The 25,259-nt window shown below is 47.1% G+C and overlaps 1 protein-coding gene across 1 annotated transcript in view; it reads left to right on the top strand.

The window, feature by feature from the left end:
• The window catches only part of LOC143147423 (uncharacterized), a 151,320-nt gene that overhangs the window by 42,627 nt on the left and 83,434 nt on the right, over positions 1-25,259 (top strand). Inside the window, exon 3 of the mRNA XM_076312669.1 lies at positions 24,320-24,452. Coding sequence (XP_076168784.1) covers positions 24,320-24,452 — 133 coding nt within the window. The remainder of the gene's footprint in view (positions 1-24,319; positions 24,453-25,259) is intronic.

Consider the following 25,259-nt stretch of genomic DNA (forward strand, 5'->3'; position numbering starts at 1 on the left):
TTGTGGTTTCACAAATATCGAAAGTAGATCTCTTAAACTGGTCAAAGTTCAGTGCTTTCCTTTTTCTGGTTTCTCGCTTGGATAAACGTTCGCTATTTACAATCGTGAGATACAAATTCAACGAATCGAAACTCGAACAATATTGAAATACGTTTCGTATTAAAGCTGCAATTCCAATTCATTTCTGTACATAGATTTCGAATAATCACGAACGACGAAAATTTAATCCACCCGGAGAACGACCCGTTACGTTTTCTCTCGTACTATGAAAAATCCAGAGAGAAGTTCCGAAGCTCGAGAAAAAAATATTACTTTAATCGTCGAAAGTGGATTTTTCGTTCACGGACAAGTCGTTGAATAACACCCTAGCTACGGAGGAGATTGCATCGGGTGCGCGAGCTGCTTAGAAGAGATTTGAAGCATTTAAAACTGGATATATCACTCTCTCGAGCAACGTCCCGTACGACTCGAGGAAATTGATTATTTTATGTACTGATTTATGGACTGACATAATAGGAAAATCATTCGTCGGTGACTGGGCATCGCCGGTTGATGCGCACACCGAGGCGATCGAATAATACAAAATTCAGTGACTTATCTGTGAGCTCGTACGGATGGGTCTGCGGCAACGCAGCATTTGTTCCAATCTAAGCGGCCCGGGGTAATAAATATGCCTCTCCGGCTGATATAATGCGAGCGTGGGTTGGTACCACTGGAATCAGTCGTCGCAGCTGCTTGATTTACGCCATATGCCGCGATGCATCACGGGACTATCGTTCTGCTTGCATTTTGCCGACCGAAAATAGGTCCGGCTCTCGTAACTCGATGCCGTCTCTTTTCATTTCGCTGTTTTCTTTCTTCCTTTCCGGACCGCGTCTCTCTCGTTCCGCGAGCTACGGAGGGATACGGTGCACGGCGATCCATTTCTTTCTAAATCCTCTTCTTCGTTCTTATCCCTCGCACGGGACTACGTTATCGACGTCCGTTTTCGAACACGGTTCGTAGCATTTTCGATTCTTCCGTTCACCGGAGACTATTATTATTATTACGAGTATCGTTATCAAGAGCCGCGGTGGAATAACCAAAATGCTCGACAGAAGGGAATTTACAGTCGGGCGTAACGAATCGTAAATTTGAAAATCGTGGTATTATTGTTTATTGATTTATTTTCGTTCAACGAGTGCACCGGCCGTGCAAGAGAATACAAGTTCGCGTAGCTGTAACGTAACCGAGAAAAGAAGGTGAAAGGGCGTGGTTCAGCGAATCGTTGTTGCGCAACCTAACCCTAGACTCGTAATCTAACCGAAAGATAAGACGAACGATAAAATGTTGGCAAGTACACGGAGAAGAAAATCGCACGCTCGCTAAACCGATAGTTCGTTTCCTTGAAAATAAAAATAGAAAAATCGCCAATAATAAGATAAGATAGAAGATTGCGCGTAATTCGATTCTTTGGAAATTTCTCTTCTGGAATAATCGTACGTGGAAAGAAAAATATTCTTCTCGACGAGCGAAACCGTACTCGAGATCCAGACCAACGCGGTAGGAATATTTCGTGTACGATTATTTCTTACAAATTGTACGATTGAACAGAAATACACTCCCTTGGAGCGTCTCGGAAACTTTTCACGGTGTCGTTGCGCGTGTATATAGATTCGCGCGAGTCTGGTTCTCCACGATGAATTTACACCGTATTCCACGAGAGAAGGTTCCACCGTCGCGGTGAGGATTCGTCCCGTAGACGCGCGGTACCGCGTTCGATATTTCCAGCGGCCGGGTGAACGCGAGCGTCCGTATCGGGCATCGCGAAACATTCCTCGAAACGCGGTGTTCGAAAACAGCGCTTTCCACGAACCAGTTCCACCTCGTGCGAGCCGCGAGTCGTGCACGGCCACTCGATTCGAACCCGGCCGACTGATCGACGAGCTTCCTCCCGGGTGATACTCGTCCACGACGCGAAAGAATATATCCCGTGGCGCGGAGGACGGAATATCGCGTGTCGTTCTACCCCGAGCATTTCAGCATTTTATGGACGCGGTCAGGAAAGCCTCGCCCGGCGCACGAGGTCGTCGTTTGCCGTGCAACGAGGTGGAGCGAACTTTTCTCTCTCTTCTTCTCCTCTCTCTCTCTCTCTCTTTCTCTTCCGTCTCTCCCTCTCTCGTGTATCTCTCCCCCCTTGTTCCCTGGTTTCTGTAGCCGCTGTCGTTGCCGGTCTTCGTGGTTCGACCTCCGTGGACCGGTTTCGACCCGCGGCTACCGGCGTCAATGAAAAACTCGACTTATGATACCGTGGGCCCCCGACGGGAGGCACGAATCGACCAAAGGTGGCCTGCAGTGAGCCCAACTCTGATTGGAGTTCGCCGGCGTGCGTCGATCCGGGGCTACCGTAATTACTAATTGCCACCGTCCCTTAATTAGCGATTCACGTCGTTGGTTCATCAGCGCTTTCCGGCCCTCGTCCGCCACTTTCTTCCACCGATCCAGAATCGTTTTTCATTCGGGAATCGTGAAAGTCAACCGGTTACCGGACGCTTCTTCCATCGACGTTCGGCCGCGTTTCAGAGGGGAAAGGAGAGGATTCCTCGTACGCGGACCTTCCTGCTCCGGGATTGCTTCATTAGACAGGTGCACCTGCGCCGCATCCTCGCGGGATCGCGTCCCTTTCGGACGATTTCGGAGCGGTTATCGATCCGCGTCTCTTCTCTCACGGAATAATGTTTGCTCGCGAGGCCGCTACACGATGAATCGCGAACGTTGTACGATTTTACGTGGACACTTTACGTCGTCCAGGATCCAACGAAAAGATCGAAGTGTCCTCCGGTGCGATCCGTAGGTGTCTAAGCACGTGACGAACACTCGTACGCGGTTCTCGATCCTTTCGTTACCGAGGACGAGTTATCTCGCGTTGGTACGTCGCTCGCGCGACGAGACGTCTCGCGTATTTTACATCGAACGACAATTTGGAACGGAGTATCTGCTTGTAAGACGCGTCGTCGTCGATAGGAGAGGAATCGAATACGACGAACGAGGAATCTTCCCGGTAGAATTTTTCATTTGGCGAAACTCGTAACGAAGAATCAATTTACGAGAAATTTCATCGTCGGTGAAAGGAGAATACGTTGTATCGTTGAAGATTAACGTTTCTATTTTTATCCTCCAAGTAACGGTAACGATTCCTATTTCCATTTGTACTCTGTTTCACCTTCGATCGTATGGTAATTAACCAAGAAACTTTTCTCCGTCTTCTGTCCACAACGAGTACATCTTCGACAACTCGTCTCGGCAGCGATTCGACATTTGGTGATCAACGACACAATTTCGGAGACACCGAAAGGAAATAACGTACTTATCGAGATATACGCCCATCTATTACCAAAGTCTACTAAATATTTCAAATTCTCCGTTTCGGGGATCTTCTCTCGCCGTTACCCGAGAGTACTCGTCGGAAACCTCGAAACTTGTTCACAGCGATGCGAAACCGAGCGCCGCGTGTATTTCGTTGCGTTTCGAATTCGCGGCTTTCGAGGCGGAGCTTTCATTCAAGTTCTCCCCGCGATTTCATTCATCCAGTCGACGACACACGGGGCCGGGAACACCCGGTACGAAACGAAACCCGTAAAGTATGATTTACGACTCTCGTAGCGCGTACAACGAATCGATTTCCAGCCACCAGGGCCCCCCTGCCCCCCTGCCCCCCTGGCCCCTCTCTTCGGTTCTTTATTCGGTGACCACCCTCGCCCTTCCCCCGTCCACGGTGTGTCGTCGTCCCTCTTCTTCTTTCAGCGCGCACGTCAGATGGGAGGCAAGAAAATCCCGTGATGTCCCGACTCCCGTGCGCGGCCGGCAGCGCAAAAAAAGGTCGGTTCGGTTCTCGATAACTACCGTGCACGCCGGTGGTTACGCCGACAGGAAGGGTTAGCTGCGTGGATTGGGAGAGGGGAGGTGAGGTGTACAGGGAGTCGCGAAACGGAGAGGATGCCTACTGGAAACGCACAAGGTGGGAGGGACAGGGACAGAAGGGAGGGAGAAAAGCGGGAGAGAAAAAGAGGATACCCTTCCTCCTAGTTGGTCCACATTAATTAACCTGCTCTCTTAATTGCGCGGCTTGTTTATTACATGGCCACGGCCATTTGTCGATGGCCGGCCGTGGCCCGGCTCCCGCGCCGCATAGAGCTATTATCCGATCTCTACTGTGCTCGCTGCGTTCGGTGCGCATGCGTATATCGATTCCGGAGGGCCACCGTTCGCAATCTACATACGAGAGGGCGCGCATTCCTATACGCCGAACCGGCGAAACGAAGGATATTTGTTCGGCCCGCGAATCACGGGCATGTTTTTCGGCATGATTCACGACCGGTGCTAATGAAGCGAAAGTAGCTCTCGGTTGTCTCGTTTCGGCTCCGCTTCGAGCCAGCTACCGAGCCGAGGAAATATCGTCGGGCATTCGTTGTAATACAGGGCGCGGCTGGAATCGAAGCGGCGCGACCGAAAAGGTGAGTGCTTCTTCGTGTAGAAAATTCGAGCGAACGACCGACCGAGCGAACGAGCGAGCACGGCAACGCCTCGATAACCGTCGCGGTCTCCGCCTCGTTAATCGTCGCGTAGCTGTACCGCGCTCGTTAACCGCGTAACCCTACTCGCTGCCATTGATTCTCGCTTTTCTCGATCGACGTACTCGATTTCCGGAACACTCGGAACGACCAAACGAACGATCGAGAAGCTCGATGGTTTTCCCTGGAACGGTTAGAAACGTCGAGGGAATATGCTTTTTCCAAAGAAATATTTTTTTTCGCTACAGCGAGAACACGATTCCAATTGGGAGAATACCAATTGCGATTCAATGTACGTTTTACCGAGTAAGTATTATTCGTGCGTGTTATCGGTTAGATTTTACAAGGTGACGATTATAATCGAACGTATTCTGATCTGCTCGATGATATTCTGCAACTGTGTTGCAAGTCGGTCATCAACGGCCCATTCTCTAAAGTGGCACACACCGCTGGCAGTTAACCAGGGTATATTTTGCAACTATTCCATTCGCAAACGTAAAGGAAATTGTGCGTGAAGCTTGCCGATCGTACGTACGTGTGCGTGGCTGCATCGGGCATCAATTACGAGAGAACATACCACGGATAGACGTATGTCGGTGGTCACGATAATTATCAGGCATTTTCCATGAGCACGCGGCCACGTGCACTGACATTTTGACGTTAAACCCGGGAACTGGGAAAAAGAAATCGGACACGTTCCATTCTACGTACCCGTTCGTACTTAGCGCGGTAGGTGATAATGAAATCATCGTAATCGAGAAAAGATAATAATTTGACCTTTAAGTGGAAATAGAAAGGCGCGTGTGCATTTTTCCTGGCGAAATATGCGATGACATTGCGATAGAAAATTTCTTCTTCGATGGAAACGTTGTTCCAACGATACTCATCCTTTTTCACGATCGTTCAAAGTTAGACGTTTAATCTCGCACGTGTCTGCTTTAAACGTTACCCCGCGTGGTCGCGCGTTGACTTTCCGAAATCTCAACCAACTCGAAGGTAATTAGAGAAACGTTCTTTTCTACCAAACACAGCCGAGTCCGTTACACTAAAATTTCAGCTGTTCCGCTAATTAATCGTACGTACACGTATTAGGAAATCACCGAGAGAAGTCATTACCGATATAGCGTTCCAATTGGTACCCGTGTGTACCAGTTCTCTCTGTTTAATTAAATACTTTTATACGCGTAAAACAGTCATCTTCGTTGCAACGAAATTTTTCCGACATCCGTGCATCGCAGTTCCGTTTTAGTTATAGTTCGGTCTCACTTTTCGTTACGATCTCTCAAATTCGAACAATTTGGTTCGAGATTCGATTCCGTAACTGGATCGTCGCCATTCGCCTCGAGATTCTCATCGCGAATCGAACGAACGTTTCTCGACGAGCTGACGGTTGATTATTCTTTTTTTTTTTCGTCGTTGTTGTATTTATTACGAACACACGCACTCGAGACGCGAGTACGCATCGCGGAGGTCTCTGTCAACACGATCGTTTATTTAAATCGTCCCCGTGTACGCTCTCGGTTGTGTACTGCGTGCGGTAAAGTTCAGTTTTCTATCGTTACCTTTCTAATAAATCGCACAATATTTATTCGGAATGCGAGGTGCGCGCATTTATTTCCCCAGGCATCCTAGATTTCGCAATCCTCTGCTCACTGTCATTCTCAAATGTTGCATTTGCATTTATGGGAAAGTTGGTGCGCGGCGTAGCGACCGATTTGGTGTTCGCGGAAGAGACACTCGCTAGGTCCAAACGAGGAAATGGCGCAGACCGTGTCGTAGAACGTACGATGCTCTTCAAGGCCGTGTTGGACCTTCACCTCTTGACACGGGAACGCGTTCGAAGGCTCGGCTGAATGTAGACTGGAATACCATGGAACTTATGAACCGTACACACCCGGTTAGCTAAGACATAGTTGACCCCTGGCGACACAATTGAATCGATCGTGCGCGTTCGCGCCATTGGTGCTCCATTTCGTTTCGCCTTTCCCTGAAAACGATTTCAATTTAATCGGTCCGCGCGTTAACCGCCTTGATTTTTTTCATTTCAAACGAAATCAACTTCGTAGCTCGCGTACGTGGAATATTTCCACGACGCTTCAGCGATTGGCCCACGCGCGCGGTAAAATATTTATTACCACGGTATACAATGTTATCGCAATGAGGCATTTCGTTAAAGAATTCAAATAGAATCATCGGAGTATTACAAGCAGCCACGAAGAAGCTAATTACTAGAAAACGATATCGAGACGCCTAACGTTGATTAGTTTCGATGATAAGTTTCTTAAGTTATGTAAGGACCTTTGCAGAACTCATTTGAATCGGTAATTCGCGATGACTTCACGCTTCACAGAAATGTATTACGATAATCCTAGTCGAACCGTCTTCGATAGAATCTGGGTGTGTATAATTTCATTGTCTTCGATCTACGCGAAGACATTCTTCTTCCATCTAACGATTCTCGAAACAGATCCAGATTGCAACGAATCTGTAACGTTGAATATCGATACGAAAGATTCGAGCGACGGAAACTCAACGAACGTTTCACGTAAGATTTTAAATTGTCGAAACTGTTTAATTGTACCTCGTCGATACGACATTACGTATAATCGGAACAAAATCAACCGCAAACGATAGAGCGGGGATGGCCTACTCGGTGGCCTTGAACGACCGGTTCATTTCGTTCCGACTGTAAGTCTGTAACTGTACGCCATCTACTACTTCTATCTGGAGTGACGAAATGATAGAGCGGTTGAATATTCTTACGTCGTAACGATGGATATACGCACGGTGCATCGATCACTTTTTTTAATTAGATACAATTTGAAAAATCAGAATCCGGGCAACGTACAGGTAGTGGCAAAAGCCTGTATATTTCCTATCGATCGAAATATTCCGGACGATACAAAAGTGTCGACCATTTGACGAGTGTTCGATCGTTGGTCGGTCAACGTACGAAATATCTTTACAACAATGATAACGTGTATCGTATTTGTAGGTAAACGTCGGCAAATACAAATATACCTATGAAATGTTACAGCGACGTCGAAATGTACAAAGAGTAACGATGCTGAAAATTCCTCTGCACGTCGAGATTCGTGGAACGATCGAGACAACCGATCCAATAACTACCGTTATTTACTACCGCGCGTTATTTCCACCTGCAACGTTATTCGTTGTTAAGTCGTCCTTTCCAATTGTCAACACAATGCAACGGACGAAGTTCACGCGCGATCATCGAGGTCGGATTTATCGAGGCTCTATTGTATTCGCGTGTTGTCGGTCCTCTGTTGTAAACATAAAGAGTCGTATAACAACGTGCATCCTTACTTTGGAATTTCGTGCCACGTTAAACGTTCGTGGACTCGCGAGACCGATTGCACGTTCGTGGTACATTGTTTTCTCTACTCGTGGCTCATCGATCGGTTTCCACAGAACTGTGACAAAACTGTGAACCGCATTTAACACTTTCACATTGCCAGCCAGCGGTTAACAAAACCGTCCACTCGAGTCGGGAAGTTTTTCGTTAAGTTCGAATCCTGTACACGATACGCTTGTAACAGCATCCACATTCACGGTTTCTCGTAACACCTCGTGTATATTACACCGTATATATTATACCAGTCGAAACGATACACCGTAATTACAATTTTCAATTCGTAAGAATTCGATAAAATTGCTCAATTTTGAAATTTCATTCGACGATAAAAGTACACAGGCGTTGGTGATACTTCGATGTTCGTAAAAGTTTAAATTTCTAAATTTCCGACGAAGAAACAGTTTGGGGTTTTTTCAAAGCGTCAGAACCCTGTTAAAATTGACGGAAAAACGGAAGGATCGTTGTTCGCGACATTTCTCTCGCGTCGAGCGAACTATTCTCCGCGCAACGATCAGCTGCGCGTGCAAACCGACTACGTTCAATTAGTTAATGGACATGGAGATGCATTCTGAGCGGCGCGTATACGGGCGCACGCGGTGGACACGTGCACCGGGGGACAAAAGGAAATTCGCGGATGGTTAAACGTTGCCAAGAGCGCTAATCGTCCGGGACCACCTACCAGCTAGTGATTTCATAATCAACGCCCGCGGCACGAGGATGCGCGGCCACGGTCTGCATGTGCCATTATCTTCGGCGTTCGAGTTTCAATTAGCCTGCGAGTATAGCTACCAAGACCGACCTCGCGCCGCGAGAATTCAAATAGAATATGTCTGATTAATGCTCGCACCGAGTCGCTCGTTTCGTCGGTACACGATTGGGGCAACACTTGGTCCTTTTTCGAGCAATAATTCGTGAAAATTACAACCTACCTCTACAATGTAAATAACAGGGATCACACCGGTGGCTACGTAGTTAATTCTGCGCGAAATTAGTCGACACGCTTTACGATCGTTTTGGTCTCTTTCCGCGACAACGTACAAGATGTAAAGCTACCCGAATATACGAAACGAAGTCAGCACCGCTGGTGTCGAGAGACTTACCGCACTTAGGATCGATCTCCCCTTACCAATGGGGAATAAACTTTTCGTAATTGTTGTATCGTCGAGAGAGTATTTACCATGAATGTTTATTCGCGGAAATAGAGTTCATACGAGGACGAGTTTCGACTATTGCCGATTGTATTCGAATCGACGCGAACGTTCTTCGAGGGTAGGTATCGGACTCGTATTTTAAACTTGAATTAATTTCACCGCGTAACAAAATCAATTCGTTGCGCCCCCGAATATTCTTCGGGGATATCGGAAATTAGATTCCTCGAGATTAGATTTTACCGCGTAAAGTATCAATCGTTTCCGAATATTCTTCGGGAGTATCGGAAATTAGACTCCTCGAGATTAGATTTTACCGCGTAAAGAATCAATCGTTTCCGAATATTCTTCGGGAGTATCGGACTTCTCGAAATTAAATTTCACCGCGTAAAATATCGATCGTTTCCGAATATTCTTCGGGAGTATCGGACTTCTCGAAATTAAATTTCACCGCGTAAAATATCGATCGGTTTTGAATATTCTTCGGAGGGTTATCGGACTTCTCGAAATTAAATTTCACCGCGTAAAATATCGATCGGTTTTGAATATTCTTCGGAGGGTTATCGGACTCCTCGAAATTATATTTCACCGCGTAAAGTATCAATCGTCGCGTATCGTAACATCGCGACAACGTTGACAACGCGCGCGATGAACGACGTTATCTAATTGAACAGTCTTCCAGCGTTCATCGTTCGTTTTCTCACGAGAATGTTTTTTCACGTCCGTGTGATTCATATTCGCATCGGTGTGAAAAGTTAGCGAACTCCGACCCTCGTCCGAACGCCGCGCTTGCGCCACTTTTTACGATTAGTCGCAAATTGTTTTCCTCGTCGATACGAAAGGTTACGCGAACCGGTGAGAACGGGGATGCATAATGATGGAGATCGATCGCCCCGGCATATAATCGGTTGGCATTGCGGCGCAAGAAATGCGTCGCTCGTGAATGTCAAGAACCGATTCCTGGAATTCCAGTTTAGTCACGCGTGTGCACGCGTACACGCGCGCTCACGCCGCGAAAGGTGATCGTTAATGTTTCCACGTCCGACATTGTTTATCACCGACTTGTCTGCAATCTTTATTTACCTTCACCGTGCGCGCAAAGAGGATTAAGCATTATTGACAACGATACGCGGTAACAAATTTCCGTCGCGTAAATATCAACAACGACGATAGGTAATTCGCGTTAATTTCTCCAGCGATTCGCGCGATCTTACCGCGCGATTAGAGCCACCGTTTGTGTTCAACGGTGTTTTAATCTTCGAGATAATTGATCTTTTTCTCGCTTCTTCGAGAAAACGGGTACACGATAACTCCGCGCTCGATTAAATTATCAGATAAGAGAAGGTGGCCGTGTCGCGAGCAATAACGGGACGATACGCAGTCGATTAACTTTGATTCGAACCTATCCAATCGCCACGTTCGAAACTCGTTGACTCGAATTCTAGAAAATTACCCCGCCAACAACGTTAACGAAATACACCGAAATCGAAATCGTTACCGCGCTTTTATTCGCCGTGTCGCCGCGTTCGAATCGTTAATGGCGCGAAACAACGCTCGACCGACTTTTCGTCGATTCTCACGCACGATACACATTTCTTTATTATCGTTCCTCGGTGGTCGTTTTTCAACGATATTTCCATTCGTATAATTCTCGTCGTCGCGAACGACGATCGTTCCACGGACTAATTGCCCTATCAATCAGTCGGTTGATTGTCTATTACCATCCGCCGCGAGTTTCGCGCGAAACTTCACGGAGTCAAATTGCAAAATGGCGGGTGCAAAGGATAAAAGGAAGGTCATCCCTCGAGAATAGAGGTAATTAGAGTCTATTCAAAGCCGAACCACTGGCACTTTGACGCAATCGCATCGCGAATTCATTCCGGTGTGCTCGCACTCGGTCTCGCGCTCGCGCGCGCCCCGGAGCCGGAGCCGGAGCCAGAGCCTTTCTTATTAACGCGGCGTCTGTCTTTACGGTGTTTACGTAACGGCCATGGCTTTTTGCATTTGGACACTAGGAGGTACTACGAGTGAAGCCTGGCGAACCATGAAAACCGCGGCTCGCTTTGCATGCTACCGCAAGGAAGCAACCGAGCCGCAAAGAAAGCTGGAATTTCTGGCGATAATCGCTATTCTGCGCCGCCGCATCACTGACTCATTCTCGAAGAACGTCGCGTTGCTTCCTGAAAGGATTCTATTTTACATTGTACGGGAGATGACTTTCTGGTCTATTATCTTGCGCGAAAATGGGAATCCCCGTAACGTTGCTGGAAGAATTACGATGTTTGTTGCGGAGACCCGTACGTTAATTCCATGTCCCTGCGATCTTTCAGTTTGCGAATGCAAATGGTATATTCTTCTCGGAACCACCGAGGAGGAAGAATAACTAATAAGTCTTCCTTGCATCGTGGTTCTACCCGATGTAAACATCGAGTAAAATACGATACGTAAAAGTGGAGATAAGTGTACGATGTGTGTCTTCATTAGGCACACGTATATACGAATACGCGTGTAAGAATAAAATGTCTATAAGTGGAATAAGAATTTTACAAAGCCTAATCTCGTTGGGTGTAATGGTATAATGTATACTGTATACTGGTACAGCGTAGCTACAACGCTGCACGCTACTCCACAGCGCTGTTACGGGGAAACATTTGAACAATCCAGAAAGATCTTTGTCCAATTCTTTGTAATTTAAAGATACAAATCGAGACGATACGCGAGGCAATATTGTACCACCAATCGGACATCGTGACTCTAGATGCGTTGTAACTGTAACGTTACCGATTCGTTTCTACATCGATCACCTAATCTTTGATAGTTCCGTTCAGTCTTAACGTATAATCGTTCCAGTCACCGAGTCTATTTGCATTTGGCAAAGGGGGCAAGGGTGCGTAAGATTGACTCTTCGCCACCTAATTCAGTATACTGTTTTCGATCTGGGAAAACTTGGTGGTTTGGAATTCAAATTGGTGTTTAAATATTACGTTCTTGTAGAGTGTAAGCGCGTGTATGCGAAGTATATAGGAACGTTCCATAATTCTACGACTCGAAGGATTTTCTCGAGGCGTCGGTTTTTGGTAGCAAAGAAGCCTCGAGTGCGAAGGGTCAAGCGATTAAATAAAACTGTCTTTTGACACTGTTTCGTTCGGTCGCTCAGCTCGTATCGGGGCTAGCTAACGAAGTGACGAAGTGTCGGTGTCCTGCGTCGAATCTTTCGAGCACTCTTCGTCAATCGTCTTATCGCTCTTCTAAGAAACCGCTCAATGGTCCCCATATCCCGAACGATCGCTTTCCTCCGACGTGGATGACTCGATAACGTCGACTAAACACGTGTCATTGATCGTTCGCATTTTCCTACACGTGTGTTACAAATCGATGACCATCTTCTTGTAAAAGTTCAGATTATGATATTTGGTTTATCGTAATTCGTAGGGATCTCGCGTATTTAGTCATACAGTGATTTAATTTTATGGGAACGAAGTGTCGGGTGCTTTTCTCGATTCTCTGTTTGTGACTAACCGTAGAAAAACTGAAGAAAGAAAAATGAACACAATCCCCAAAACCTTACACGTCACCAACACGTGGCACTACCCAAGTCATTGTTGCATTTACTCTGACACATCTTCCTTGGAACTGATCGCTGCGCGTTAGTTCGTCTATATAATAAAAAAAAGTAAAGCCACGGTGTTCTTAGAAAATAAGCGACTTTGAGCAAAGATTTCACTTTTAACGAAGTTCAACAAAATGTCCGATCTGTAACCACCGAAGAACCGTAGCTCTCACCCGCTGAAGCACTCGTGTATCGGATATCTTTGGATAGAAATTCGAGGAACTGGATGCTCTTTTCTCGAAGATCAAAAATTTCAAAGATCGTCCAGCAAACTTTTTCCTTACATTGGTGTAGTATCGTAATTTTAGCATAGCCTAGATTTAGGAAAACCTATCTTAGTTTTAAGCGAACATACGAGTAGTTTTAAAGATCGTGCATGGAAGAGGGCGGTAAAGGAAAAAGTAGGAGTCGACAAGGGTTGGAGCAGGCCCATCGAAAGTGGTTGACCAAGGATTACTCGTGTGTACAGTTTGCGAAATTTGGCGAACAACGAGTGAGGGTGCAAGAGAGTGTATGGTGAGGGTGAGGGAAAGGGGGTGAGGGCCTTTTTTCGGAAGGAAAAACAGTGTTGAACCGAGAAGTGTTGAGCATAGAGTTGTATCATAGTCACGTTGTTTAGTGTCGTCTAACAATTGCCTAGGTATTAATTATATATAATTTAATAAATTGTTCCAATACTGGTTCCTCGGAGGTAGCGAATATTCGTATTCGAAGCATTTGCACCTAATTCGGGTATAAGAATTCCCATAGAGTTATTCGACGAGGAACGCGACAAGCCTCGTCGTTGGAATCGTGATACGGGTTGGAAAAACCTCGAGCTAATTGCTCGAACGTCGACGAGCGAGGCGCGTCGAGGATTTGCATGCAGAGAGAAAGGGAAGATCGCGCGGCGGGTCTCTTTCGAGAGAAAGGGCGGAATTGAATTAGCTCGAAACGACGGCCACGACCTTCGTTCGGCAGGTGCGCTTCCTGAAGATCGTAGCGAGCGATAACGGTCGATAGTCGATCGTTTAACAGGGCCCGCGCGTCTCTCGTTACATTCGAAACGAACGAACGAACGACGGCGTGGCGCGGCGCAACATTGTAGAAAGCCAGCCACGGTGAAAGCGTGGCAAAATTTGATACATCGTTTAAGACCCCGCCCCGTGGCCAGTGATTTACTCGGACGTATTAAAATTATTATTGAAATACTGACAAGCGCGCGGGCAAGAAATCGCTTCCGCGTAGCCGCGGCATTAATTCGTTAATGTCCACTTGGAAGGTACGCGGCACCTTTCACGTATCGCGGTTTGCTGCACGCGATATTGTTGTTAGAAAGATGCTATTTCATCGACGATACAATCGCTCCTTTTCCTTGTCAGGCATAACACACTCCTCGCCGCATTTGCAATGTTAAGTAGCCGCGGAACTTTCATGAAACTGATACGGAATGAATTACCATCGATTTTTTGCCAATTACTCATGCCGACGGGATTCCAAGACTGGTATTAGACCGAACGCAGGCTTGATCGATGTTATTCTTCCTTGTCGGTAGCAGCACGTTCTCGCCCTTTCCCTGCGGGACGTCCATCGAGTCCTTCCCTAATGCGTCCTTGATGAGAGCTAACCTTGCCAGAGGTCTTCTCCGCGCCCCTCCACGGGATTACTCGGTTTATCGATGCGGACGATTATTTTGCTCATCACGTTCGTCATCGTCTCTGCGGGTCATCCGGTTGTTAACTTCTTCTGACAGCATTATAGAGACCCGCGACGCGGTCAACTAGGCGGGATAATCACTTGGACGACGACGTGAGCTCCTTTAGCAGGTATGTCGTAAGATCGTCTTCCAGAGTCGCGGTCTAATCCTCCGATGAAAAATGATGTGTTCCGTTGGGTGTACGAGACGGAGATGGTCTTAACGAGCTTAGAACAGAAATGGAGTAACTAAATAAGGATGAATTCCTACGAGCGCGCCGGCTGCCGAGCCGATTTCAGGAAAGTTTCTCCGGTACACCGATCCGTGTTCTCTTCGTAATTTTTCGTTTCGAGGCTCGTAGCTACGTTTCGAATCCGTGTCGATTCTTCGGCTACATCGAGCAATTTATTACGACCGATGTCGATAATTGACGCGTTTCGCGATCATCCATCGGACATTCCTCGACCGTTACACTCTCTCAAATATCGTTCCGAGGTACGATGCGTATTGTCGCAAAGTCCCGTTTCAAATTTCGAAAATTTTCGTCGCTCTTTCATCGATTGTCCTCTTAGCGATTCTTCGAGATGTAGTTACTCGAGGAGATGTAGTTACAGAGTTCGATTTAATTTCGATCGTGCATATCGTCGATCGAAACGTTGCCTCCACTGTTGTATCGATATCGAAGTTGTTCCAACAAACGGACACATCCTGTCGTATTATCCGAGGATACTTGCGGAAGCGAATCAAAATTTGTAACCAAGGTTCTCCGTGGGCGAATGTCGCGTTTTAAACGACAAGGTTGCGACAATCGAAATATTAGTATCGTACGCGACGTAGTAATCAACTTTTTAACTTTTAATGTACGGTTTCGATAAATGCTCGCGTATCGTCGATGAATTCTTTTTCCCGCGTTTGCGTTCTTAGTTATCGATCATCGACCTTCGTAAAATCCGTCAACGAATTTCAGCGAATATCGAACGTGCGACTTTTTCCAATTTCATCGATAACGGAGTTAATCGATATCTCGTAAACGCGTTCCCCTGCTCCGATCGAGCATTCCATCGACGCAAGAGTAAAATTCTAGAAACGAATCGATGCACCTACCGAGTGCAGTTTCACGAAACTAGAATAACTCGATACGAATGATCTCCGCTGAACTCCTAACGGAGTTAATAAAATTCAGCCGACACGCGAATAAAAATTCCTAGCCGCGAAAATCTCCGAGCGAGGCTAATCTCCCGCGTATAAAATTCTCTACGAAATTCGCGCTTTCTTCCCAGGAAAAGAATTCCACGGTTACAGTAAAACGCGGAGGTGAAACGCGGCGAATGCGGCAAACGTTGCCAGCAAAAATCCGCGAACGATGCTCGTAACTTCAGCCTTGGATCTACGGCCGAGCAAACCGAGCAGTAAAGCACGTGAACGATGGAAAGAGATCACGCGGTCGAGTAGATCGCATGCACACTATCGACCGTGTACGTACACGTACAAAGACGAACAATTTTTTAACGTCCACCTTCACCGTTACCTGCGATTGTGTAAATACGCGCTTCGATCCGAGTGGAAGAGACGTTTGGTAAAAAGCTCGCGTTGTTTAGGAAATAAAATACCAATACTGGGTTGATCGATAAGTTTTGTCGTTCGATACAACTTATCGAAGAACCTATTGTGTCTCGAGATGAAATTCCAAAGTGTACGAATACTGTACAAAATCGATCTAAACCCGATTCGAATCTATGCAACTTTGGAAACGTGACTCTATCGCATCGCACCGTTTCTGTTCGGTGACAATAGAGAATCATTTTTCTATTTGGGGGAACTAAACTTCCGGGATTTCGAGGATCGGTCACCGGTGACGTCCCCGACGATCGAACATGTCTATCGAAAGTCGATACTCTAACGGAATAAGAGCGTAGAGTCATTTCTGTGTACACGATCCAATGATTATTAACAAAATTTACAAATCTCACCTTCTTTCCTACTTCTTATTCTATATTATTTCTAAGGACACCGATGGTTGTTGAAAAATTTACAAATCTCACCTTCTTTCCTACTTCTTTTTCTATATTATTTCCAACGACACCGATGGTTGTTGAAAAATTTACAAATCTCATCTTCTTTCCTACTTCTTATTCTATATTATTTCTAAGGACACCGATGATTGTTGAAAAATTTACAAATCTCACCTTCTTCCCTACTTCTTATTCTATATTATTTCCAAGGACACCGATGGTTGTTGAAAAATTTACAAATATCAAAAGTTCTTCGTCCGTTTGGAGAATTTTATTGAAACTTCCCGTATTTCGAAGATCGATTACCGGTGACGTCCCCGACGATCGAATAGGTCTATCGAAAGTCGATACTCTAACGGAACAAGAGCGTAGAGCCGTCTCCGTGTAGGTACACGGGCACCGATGCGGTACGTTAAACAAAGGCCGGTGCACCGGGTCTGAAAGGCTCGCTATAGACAGCCAGTCGCCTATCGGGAAAGGGTGGGGTGGGGGTATGTCGGAGGAGGGATGGAGGACCGACGACATTAGAGTCACATTAGCGTGCGCAACTCGTCGGCCAGCTGGTAGACTACCGGGCCAGCTAATTACATGCCGATTCCAGGGGATCAGCCGCACAATGCCGTGTCGACATACCGGCGGCTCGTCGACTTGCGCGGGGGGTCCTCGATATACCGATATATCCGTGTATCGGCGGTACGCTTTCGCGGAAAGGTTTCATCGGTTACACGCTGCCTCCGCGGAGCAGCGCGAGCGAGCTAATCGCTCGAAACTCGCTAACACGGCAGCGATTCGTGGCGTCGATTTACTGGCATCGCTCCCCTACAAACGGCCGGGTAATTGTTCTTCGTGCGTGCTTCGTATGGAAGCTTGGTTCCTCCGCTCGGCCGTCCGCGTACGTGGCTAGATGAAAGCGAGCGTGCACGAGATGCTATCGTTGTGGATCGCGTACTAAATACAGAAGCGAATTACTTTCTCGCGAGCCGATTTCGAGAGGCTGAGCGACGGGGGGATTCCTTTTAGGTGGCTGCTGGCCGCGTTCGAGCGTCGACCGGACTGCTTTGCACGATGCTGATTTGCGTTTCTTTCGAACTTTAATCGACACTGGAGGGTAATATTTATCGTCGATGAATATTTGAAAGAAATTTCGTTAATGGACAGCGCGTAGTGGCAACAGCGACGGTGCGTAAGGCGCGCGTCGAGAAAACGTATCGAGAGTACGGTGTATCCAACGGGGGAACGATTAGGGGGAGCGTCTTCGGATGGAAGCGGTATCGGATTGTACAGGTAAATAGGTGATAAACGACATTGGCCAACGACCGGTTGTTTTTTTCTTGGAAAATATATACCGTGCGTTTCGAACTCGGTTATGGATCGAGATCGTTTCGATCGTGGAGTCGTCTCGAGTGTCTTTGCGAAACCGTTGCGTTTTCTTTGGAACAAGGACTCGGCGATCGAGGATCGTGTAGACGGTTAAAAAGAAGAAGTAGCGTTTCAATAGGTCTTATCGGTGGTTATAAATACCGGCGAACGATTCGAAGACGGCGATTAAATAAATTTTGTTATTAGAGAGGTGCAGCGTGGACTCGCGAGGGTTGCGGCCCACGGAATGGCTTATTTCGCGTGGGGTACCGATCACGATAACTGCGCGATATTAACAGAGCTAATAAGAGAGAGCTAAACGTAATAACCCCCGAGATGCACGGGTCGGTAGCTGGTCTTACCTTTTTATTCGGGATTACGGTTTAATTATGTTGCCACCCCTTTTAGAATTCATTAAATTTTATGCGTCACTTATACCGCTCGGGTAGATAATTGTCCGTTATAATACAAACCTATAATAACTTATAGTTCTCGAGATCCAATTTGAATCGCGTTACTATTTTCTACGAACTTTTACGACATTTTTTTTTAAATTAGTTCCGGTTCGTTAACATCGTTCGTATTTAATATTACGAATGGCACTAAAATTCGTAGTAAACGACCAACCGTATCTACTGCGAGTGCATCGACAACTGCCATCGATATTACATTTTTCCAACCACCGTGTATTATTTTGTTATTTTTTCGTTACATCCGAAGGGTTCTCCCGTTGATGTCGATAAACGGTAAAAGTAATGGAAACGTAACATTTTTCGAACCGAAATCGCATCGTCTTTGCGAATGTTCTTCAAACTCCGAATACAAGAAGCTAAAATTATCAGTGTCGTCTCGAGATACTGCTATCGGTTTGTAGAATTCGTGAAAGAGAATTCTACAAACGGTAGACGCAACAGTAGTACACAATTCTACGGTGAAATTTTTATTCCAAATCTATAGTTCTTTACTCCAAAGAAACTCACGTCGGACGAGATTTACGCGGCCGAGCGAAATACTTCGTTGCTCCGAAAAAAAATGTACGTTCGACGAGAATCGATCGGGGAGTCGATTCTCGAGACAAATTCGCGCAGAACTGGCGCGCTCTGTTTGTCGCGTACCGTTCTGAAACCAAGAACGAGATTTCCTTTTGAATATTTATATATCACGGCCCCTGGACGCAATGGGAAGAACACGCAGTTGCGAGACGAGGCTTTTGTCCATTCGCTGCACCGTTGCGAGGAAAATCTCGTGGGTACGCTTTAACTATCTATCTGTAGCTGCGTGTTCATAATTCTTTGTACCGCGAAGAGATGCGCGGGGAGAACTTTTTCGTTCCAGCGGAACACGCTGGATCTACGTGGTTCGCAGATGTTACCAGCGGGAGTTCTTCGGGTACGTATTTGAAGAACGAGCGCTCATTTGAGACCAGGCTGGCTCCCACTGCGACGAAAATTCAAATGTTAAGATGTGTTTCTCACTGAAAAGATCAAAGACTGCTTCCTAGCTTACTTGATGTTTTAATTAATTGCGCCCCTTTGTCCCATTAATGAACATCTTGTCCATGCTCGACGAAGGTTGCTCGCGTGGAATCTTGCGTGCGCTTCTATCGGGATACTCGAGTCCCTCGAGTCGGTATTTGGACCGAGCCGATGTTCCACCATCTTTTTTACTACCTGAAAATTTTCATTTCTTGCTCGAGTATTGCAATTCTTCGAAATTGTTTTACGATATCGATCGTTTGAACCGATTAATAAAAATCTAGAAACACGATAAAAATCGACATCATTCTTCCGGATAGGTCACACGACTCAGAAATGTCTACTTTACCAGATAACAGCCATAATGCTCTTTTCATTTGGACACAACGAGACACTCGGTGGATGCTCTACCATTTTTCTTAATTGGTTAAAATGTTCGTTTCTTGTTCGAGTATTGCAATTCTACGAAATTTCCCTGCGATATCGATCGTCCATACTTTATAAACCGGTTAATAAAAATCTAGAAACACGATAAACATCGACATCATTCTTCCGAATAGGTCACACGACCCAGAAATGTCTATTTTACCGGACAACAGCCATAGTGCTCTTTTCATTTGGACATCACGAGACACTCGGTGGGTGCTCTACCATCTTTCTTAGTCGGTTAAAATGTTCGTTTCTTGTTCGAGTATTGCAATTCTGCGAAATTTCCCTACGATATCGATCGTCCATACTTTATAAACCGGTTAATAAAAATCCAGAAAGGTGATGAAAATCGACGCCATCGTCGCGAATAATTCACGCGTATCGGACGTGTCTCTATTTTACCAGAGATTTTCTTCTCAAATACTTCGACGTTAAAATCCCGCGAAAGTCACGAATAGCGCTTCGTAAGCGCGCGGTTTCTCGATATTGCGCTCTCCGGAGGCGGCGGTCCCGTTTAAAAATTCTCGCGAAAGAGCCTCTTTGCTCGTTCGTCGTTCGTCCATTAGAACCGGAACGAATTGGATCGCGTTCGGGCGAAGGTGGCGCGAAAAGCGTGGTTAAGGTTTCCGTGTCGTTGTACGAAGACATTAAACCGGCTCGGTGTTTTCCCTGAGCGTGGCCGGAGCGTTTTATGGAGGAGTCCTCCTAAACCGCGAACCTCTTCTAACTTTATTGTTCCTGGAAAGTAGTTTCGAGTACGTCGTGTGTGTCTTTATCATTTTCACGAGTGGCTACGCTCGACATACCTCGACCGGAGGGACCGGCACCGGTGGTTCCTCTTCGCTATTAACGGCAGGATGTCTCGAGAAGACGAGGAACAACCTCGACAAACCTTTTCCTCTCTCGAGTGTGCCGGTTTGTAATGGCAAACATGGCACGTCCGTCGGGACTGTCGACGGCCTTTAGGTTCTCGCGAAAACTGTCGACCGTTGTCGTCGCCGTTGCAAACCGCTGATGACACTCTACGCCACTCGAACGAGCTGCTGCCGCGTCGCGCCGCGGCGCTCGGTTTCCTCGAAGAGGCCTCGGACCCTCGTCGTCGGGGTCCTTCGTCGGCGACGACGACCGCGCGGGACGACCACGACGATTACGACGGTCTCTCTTCGGCAATTACAGCTCGAGTGGCACCGTAAGAGACAGGTGGTAGGCTGCGTCAGGTCGTACGCGACGTCCGAGGGTTTCCTTTTTTTATCTCTCTTCTAGCGCCTCCTGCGAATTTATGACAGGGTGTATATTTCAGTATTTATCCCGCGAGGTGTCTTGTTCTTCTGCTTTACGATACTGTCGAGACTTAGAATGCGTAACCTGTCCGTTTGGTATTCACGTTTTTATACCGAGCGCGAGACGATAGCGGTGAATTCCCGCGATACCGGAGACCCGGACGGATGCGAAGAGGAATTGTATTTATCGAGAAACGATCAATTTTCTATCCGATGGAGTAAAGATCGAATCGAATACTCATCGTCGAGTATTCGAACCTGATTGTTTCACCGGACGTGTATTACAACCGTATTCGTCCGTGTTGATTTTATCACCGTACTCCTTGAAACTTAACTCCCGACCCATTCGCTCTAAATTACGCGTTAGTTTCGCGGTGCACGATCCGGACCAAAATGCGCTGCCAAGAGTCAGACTCGTGGTCGTCGATCTCGGACAATTTCTCGATCGCAGTTTCTTTTCCTTTCCATTTATACGAACCGAGTGGCAAGTATTACCGTTACAACTGTAACGTTACTCGCGTCTCCGGAACATTGAACGAAAATGTTCCGAAAAACTATGGACTCGGGTATCGCGATTGTGAACGTCGAATACTCGATCTCGAGAATCGAGTCGCGACGATAAATAACATTTTGGAAACGCTTTACACGGTTGTCTCGGCGTGCATTTTTAAAGATTTTCTCTCGTCTCACCGAGCGTTCCCCTTCCTCCCCGGGCCGCGGTCATAGGGTTTCGAGCGAGGCCTCGCAAGAAATAAAATCCCCGAGACGGTCTTTCGCGTCCCTTTATGTTCCGACGCCGATTAAAAAGGACGACTCTTACATTCGACGACTAATGACGCATTAAACGAGTCCCGCGCGACGAACACCGTCATGAATCATCGAGCTCGGTCTCACCGGCGATCGTGTACTTTTTCCCCCGTGGCCGCCGTACGTTATCGATCGACAAATTCCCCGGTTCCGGGCCCCCATAAATTCATGCGCATGCGCCGTTGCGTCGAGTCGAGTCGAGTCGAGTCGAGTCGAGTCGAGTCGCGTCGAGTCGAGTCGAGTCGCGTCGTTAAATCGGCGTGTGCGCGCGCAGCCACGGGTTCGTCGTTGCGGCCAGTCGTCCCCCCCCACCTCGCCCCGTCACCGCTGCTCGCGCCGCGGAACGATCGTTTTCGCCGTCCCCGGTTCCGCGGCGACGAAAACGCGTCTTATCGTAATACGATCGATAAAACTGGATCTACTGCTACGGTCGAAGTACGGGGTGGGGGGTAGGGGCCCGTTGGCGGGATCCTGGATAACGCTTCGGGGCACGACACGTTTGCCGGCCGATAAACGAAGCCGGCGCGGCCCACGGAGCGAGGAAACTCGATGCGGAGAGATCCTCTCGTCGTCGAGGGCTGCGGATAATCGACTTAACGACGGGGCTTAACGACTTCTCGGTAACGGTTCCGCCGGGCCTCGTCGTCGCCGGGTATTACGATCCGCGGGAATTCTAAACTCGGGGCCCTGTCCGGCGGGGCCGCGGGCCGCCTCCGAGCGATCGGGACGCGGCTCTATAATGCACGGGCGACACCGCCATACGTGTCACGGGGAATCGATCCGATCCGGTTGTAAGCCGACCTAACCATAAGTCCGGAGTGGATCGAGCGTGCTGCCCCGACGAGCGTGTTCGACAACAAGAGTACTTGCCTTCTTCTCCGCCGTGGCGGAGGAAACCTCGAATAAAATTCTCTCTTCCCCCCTATCCTCTCCACCCTCCCCCTACCGTATACACTCCTATCCTCCTGCCTCCCTCGTGTACCGCCTGCGGAACATTCGACGTTTGTTTCCGTCGGTCGCCGCGCCACGGGGAGGAGCAGGGGACAAAGGGCCAAGAGAAATGCGATTTACCGCGGGGATCAACGCGGCTTCGAGATTTGATTAAATTCGTTTTTCCCCACCCGCGTGCCACGAACAACGTCCCCGTTCCCAGGAGGGGGGCTCGTTGCCTTTATAACCGTATTTTTATGGTGATCCGATGCGTAAACGGTTTTCGGGAGATTTAAGATTAGCCTCGACCTTAGGGGGGCGTAACCCGTCGGGTGCTGTTTTATGGGACGTTTCTTATCCATCGTAAATACGATTCAACCGCCTGTGCGGTAGTTCCTGGATCTTTGCGCGGGAAAAATTTCCCGGTTTACCGGTTAACGAGCGTTTTTCCCCCATTGGGGGTTTTCGCGGGAAAACCAGCGCGACGAAGCGGTCAATTCTCCGAGAGTTTCGAGACGACGCATTGGAGCGATGGATTTCGTTTATTCGCGCGAGGCTACAGGCCAGACTCGAACGAAACAGTAACGAAACGAGTTTTCGAAGATACGGTGGACGAACTTCGAGTTCCATTCGCGGGGAGATCGATTCTCGTTTTTAGGTTAGGATCCGCGCAATGAAACGTTTCTTCGTTCGTCGTTGGACAGTAACGCGGGACGATCCCGCGTTGTCGCTCGAATTGTTCTTGTACACTTTGCGAAGCGGTAGTAGTTTTACGTAATTGTCACCAATGTTAATAATCGTGTATATTGCACAGAAATTGTACAATTTAAGCGCATCGAGAAATACGATTCGTATTGTAACACGAACGTCGTATTTTTTTCCAAGTACTTAAGTTACTATGTATCTTTGTCATTTTCACGTAACACGTTCGATCTATATTTTCAATCAACGCGAGACTCGAAACGGTGGTTTAATATGAATTGTATAAAGTTAACGTAGCGTTTCTTCGTACCTAGGACGTACAAAAGGTGCAATCCCGTAATCGTGTTGCCTAACAAATTTACGAGTACAGTACGTGTAACTTAACGTCGAGCAAGAAGAATGTATTTTACGAACGAATTAGAAACGTCGTTTTACTAATTTTACGGACCAAAGTATACTTGCTTGCGTAAATTTCGATCGCTCGAAACATCGACGAAATTATTTACGAAAAACGATCGAGCACTTTCGTAGACTTGTTATCGGATGCTTATATTTCGCGCCAAAGTGTAAATCGATTCGTAAAGAGGTTCTCACAGTTTTCCATTATCGAGTCATCACGGAATACACTTAATTGCGAAGTTTTCCAAAGCGTTCGATCAGTTTTGGATCGTGGTGTACGATCCGATAAAGATACACCGAATTACCGAACGAAGAGTATCGCGGTGCTTGATTCCTTTTCGAAATATCACGACCCTCCCACAACGCTGCTCCATTTTACCCTCATTACTATGGTCAATGAGAATCTCATCGCGTTTACCTGAATCACCGTGTTCAACGTGTACGAGGACACCGCAATTCACAGTATCGCGGTGAAGCGTGGGAAATGGTAGAAACGGAGTTTCTCCGTCGTCCTTGCTTGCATCGTGGTCTCCCTCTAATTTCCGTCTTCTTCGTTTTGCCTTCTAGGACTGTGACAACCTGGCGGACGGCTCGGAGCGTGACTCCCCTTGGAGCTGTGGGGGTGGCAGCGGTAGTGGCCGCAGACCCCTCACCTCCATTATCGAGCACCTACGCACCTCCAAAAGCAGACTCCACAATGGTGAGTCGAAGAACAAGTATCGTACAATTTTTCGTGTCAGCGATCTCCTACGTCGATGTAACGTTACATCGGTTGTCCAACTCGAGACTTCCGGGTGTAAGCGTTTCAAAATTCGAAACCATTGGTAGGTTGCTCGATAAGTTTCGTCGTTCGATAAGAAGTATTAGGTACGTCGTTTTATTTTCCCAAAGATGGTGCTACTGTTTGGCGAACGTGTGCGAAGTTTTATTATTTTTTTTACAATGGAAAACACGACTAAACTTACAGAACAACCCAGTATTCGGTTTGACGAGTTAGAGTTTTCGTTTCGCAAGTCGAGTATCCAAGTAACTTAAATTTCGAAAGAAAGTTCAGAAATGACAAGTTTCAAGGTTTCGAGGTTAGAAAATCTCGATCATCGACGTTCAAAACGCACCGGAATAGGAAAGACGATTATTCGACTCGTGTGTTGTGGTTTTTTTCATTCAGGGATCCTCGTGGGTAACGGTATACGAATAAGTGCGTAAAGACTCGATAACGCGATACAATCTTCAGCGTACTCGTACAACAACGAGATGATCGTAACGGGGTTGTAAAAAAAGATGGCGCAACTTCGTGTAAAACTACGCATTCTTTCAATCGCGTATCTCGGCCTATTGTTCCGTACGGGGTAACGTTACAACAGGATGGTAATTTAATTTAAAGTCGATTTCCGAAGACGCCGAGTATTGCGAGATTCGAATCCAATTAGCGAAAGAGATTCTCGGTAGCATTCAGATCCCATGGAATTTCACAAAGACTCTCCGTAATATCCTAATCCACGTTGGA

This window comes from Ptiloglossa arizonensis, chromosome 5 (genome assembly GCF_051014685.1).
Source record: "Ptiloglossa arizonensis isolate GNS036 chromosome 5, iyPtiAriz1_principal, whole genome shotgun sequence".
NCBI classification, from domain to species: domain Eukaryota; kingdom Metazoa; phylum Arthropoda; class Insecta; order Hymenoptera; family Colletidae; genus Ptiloglossa; species Ptiloglossa arizonensis.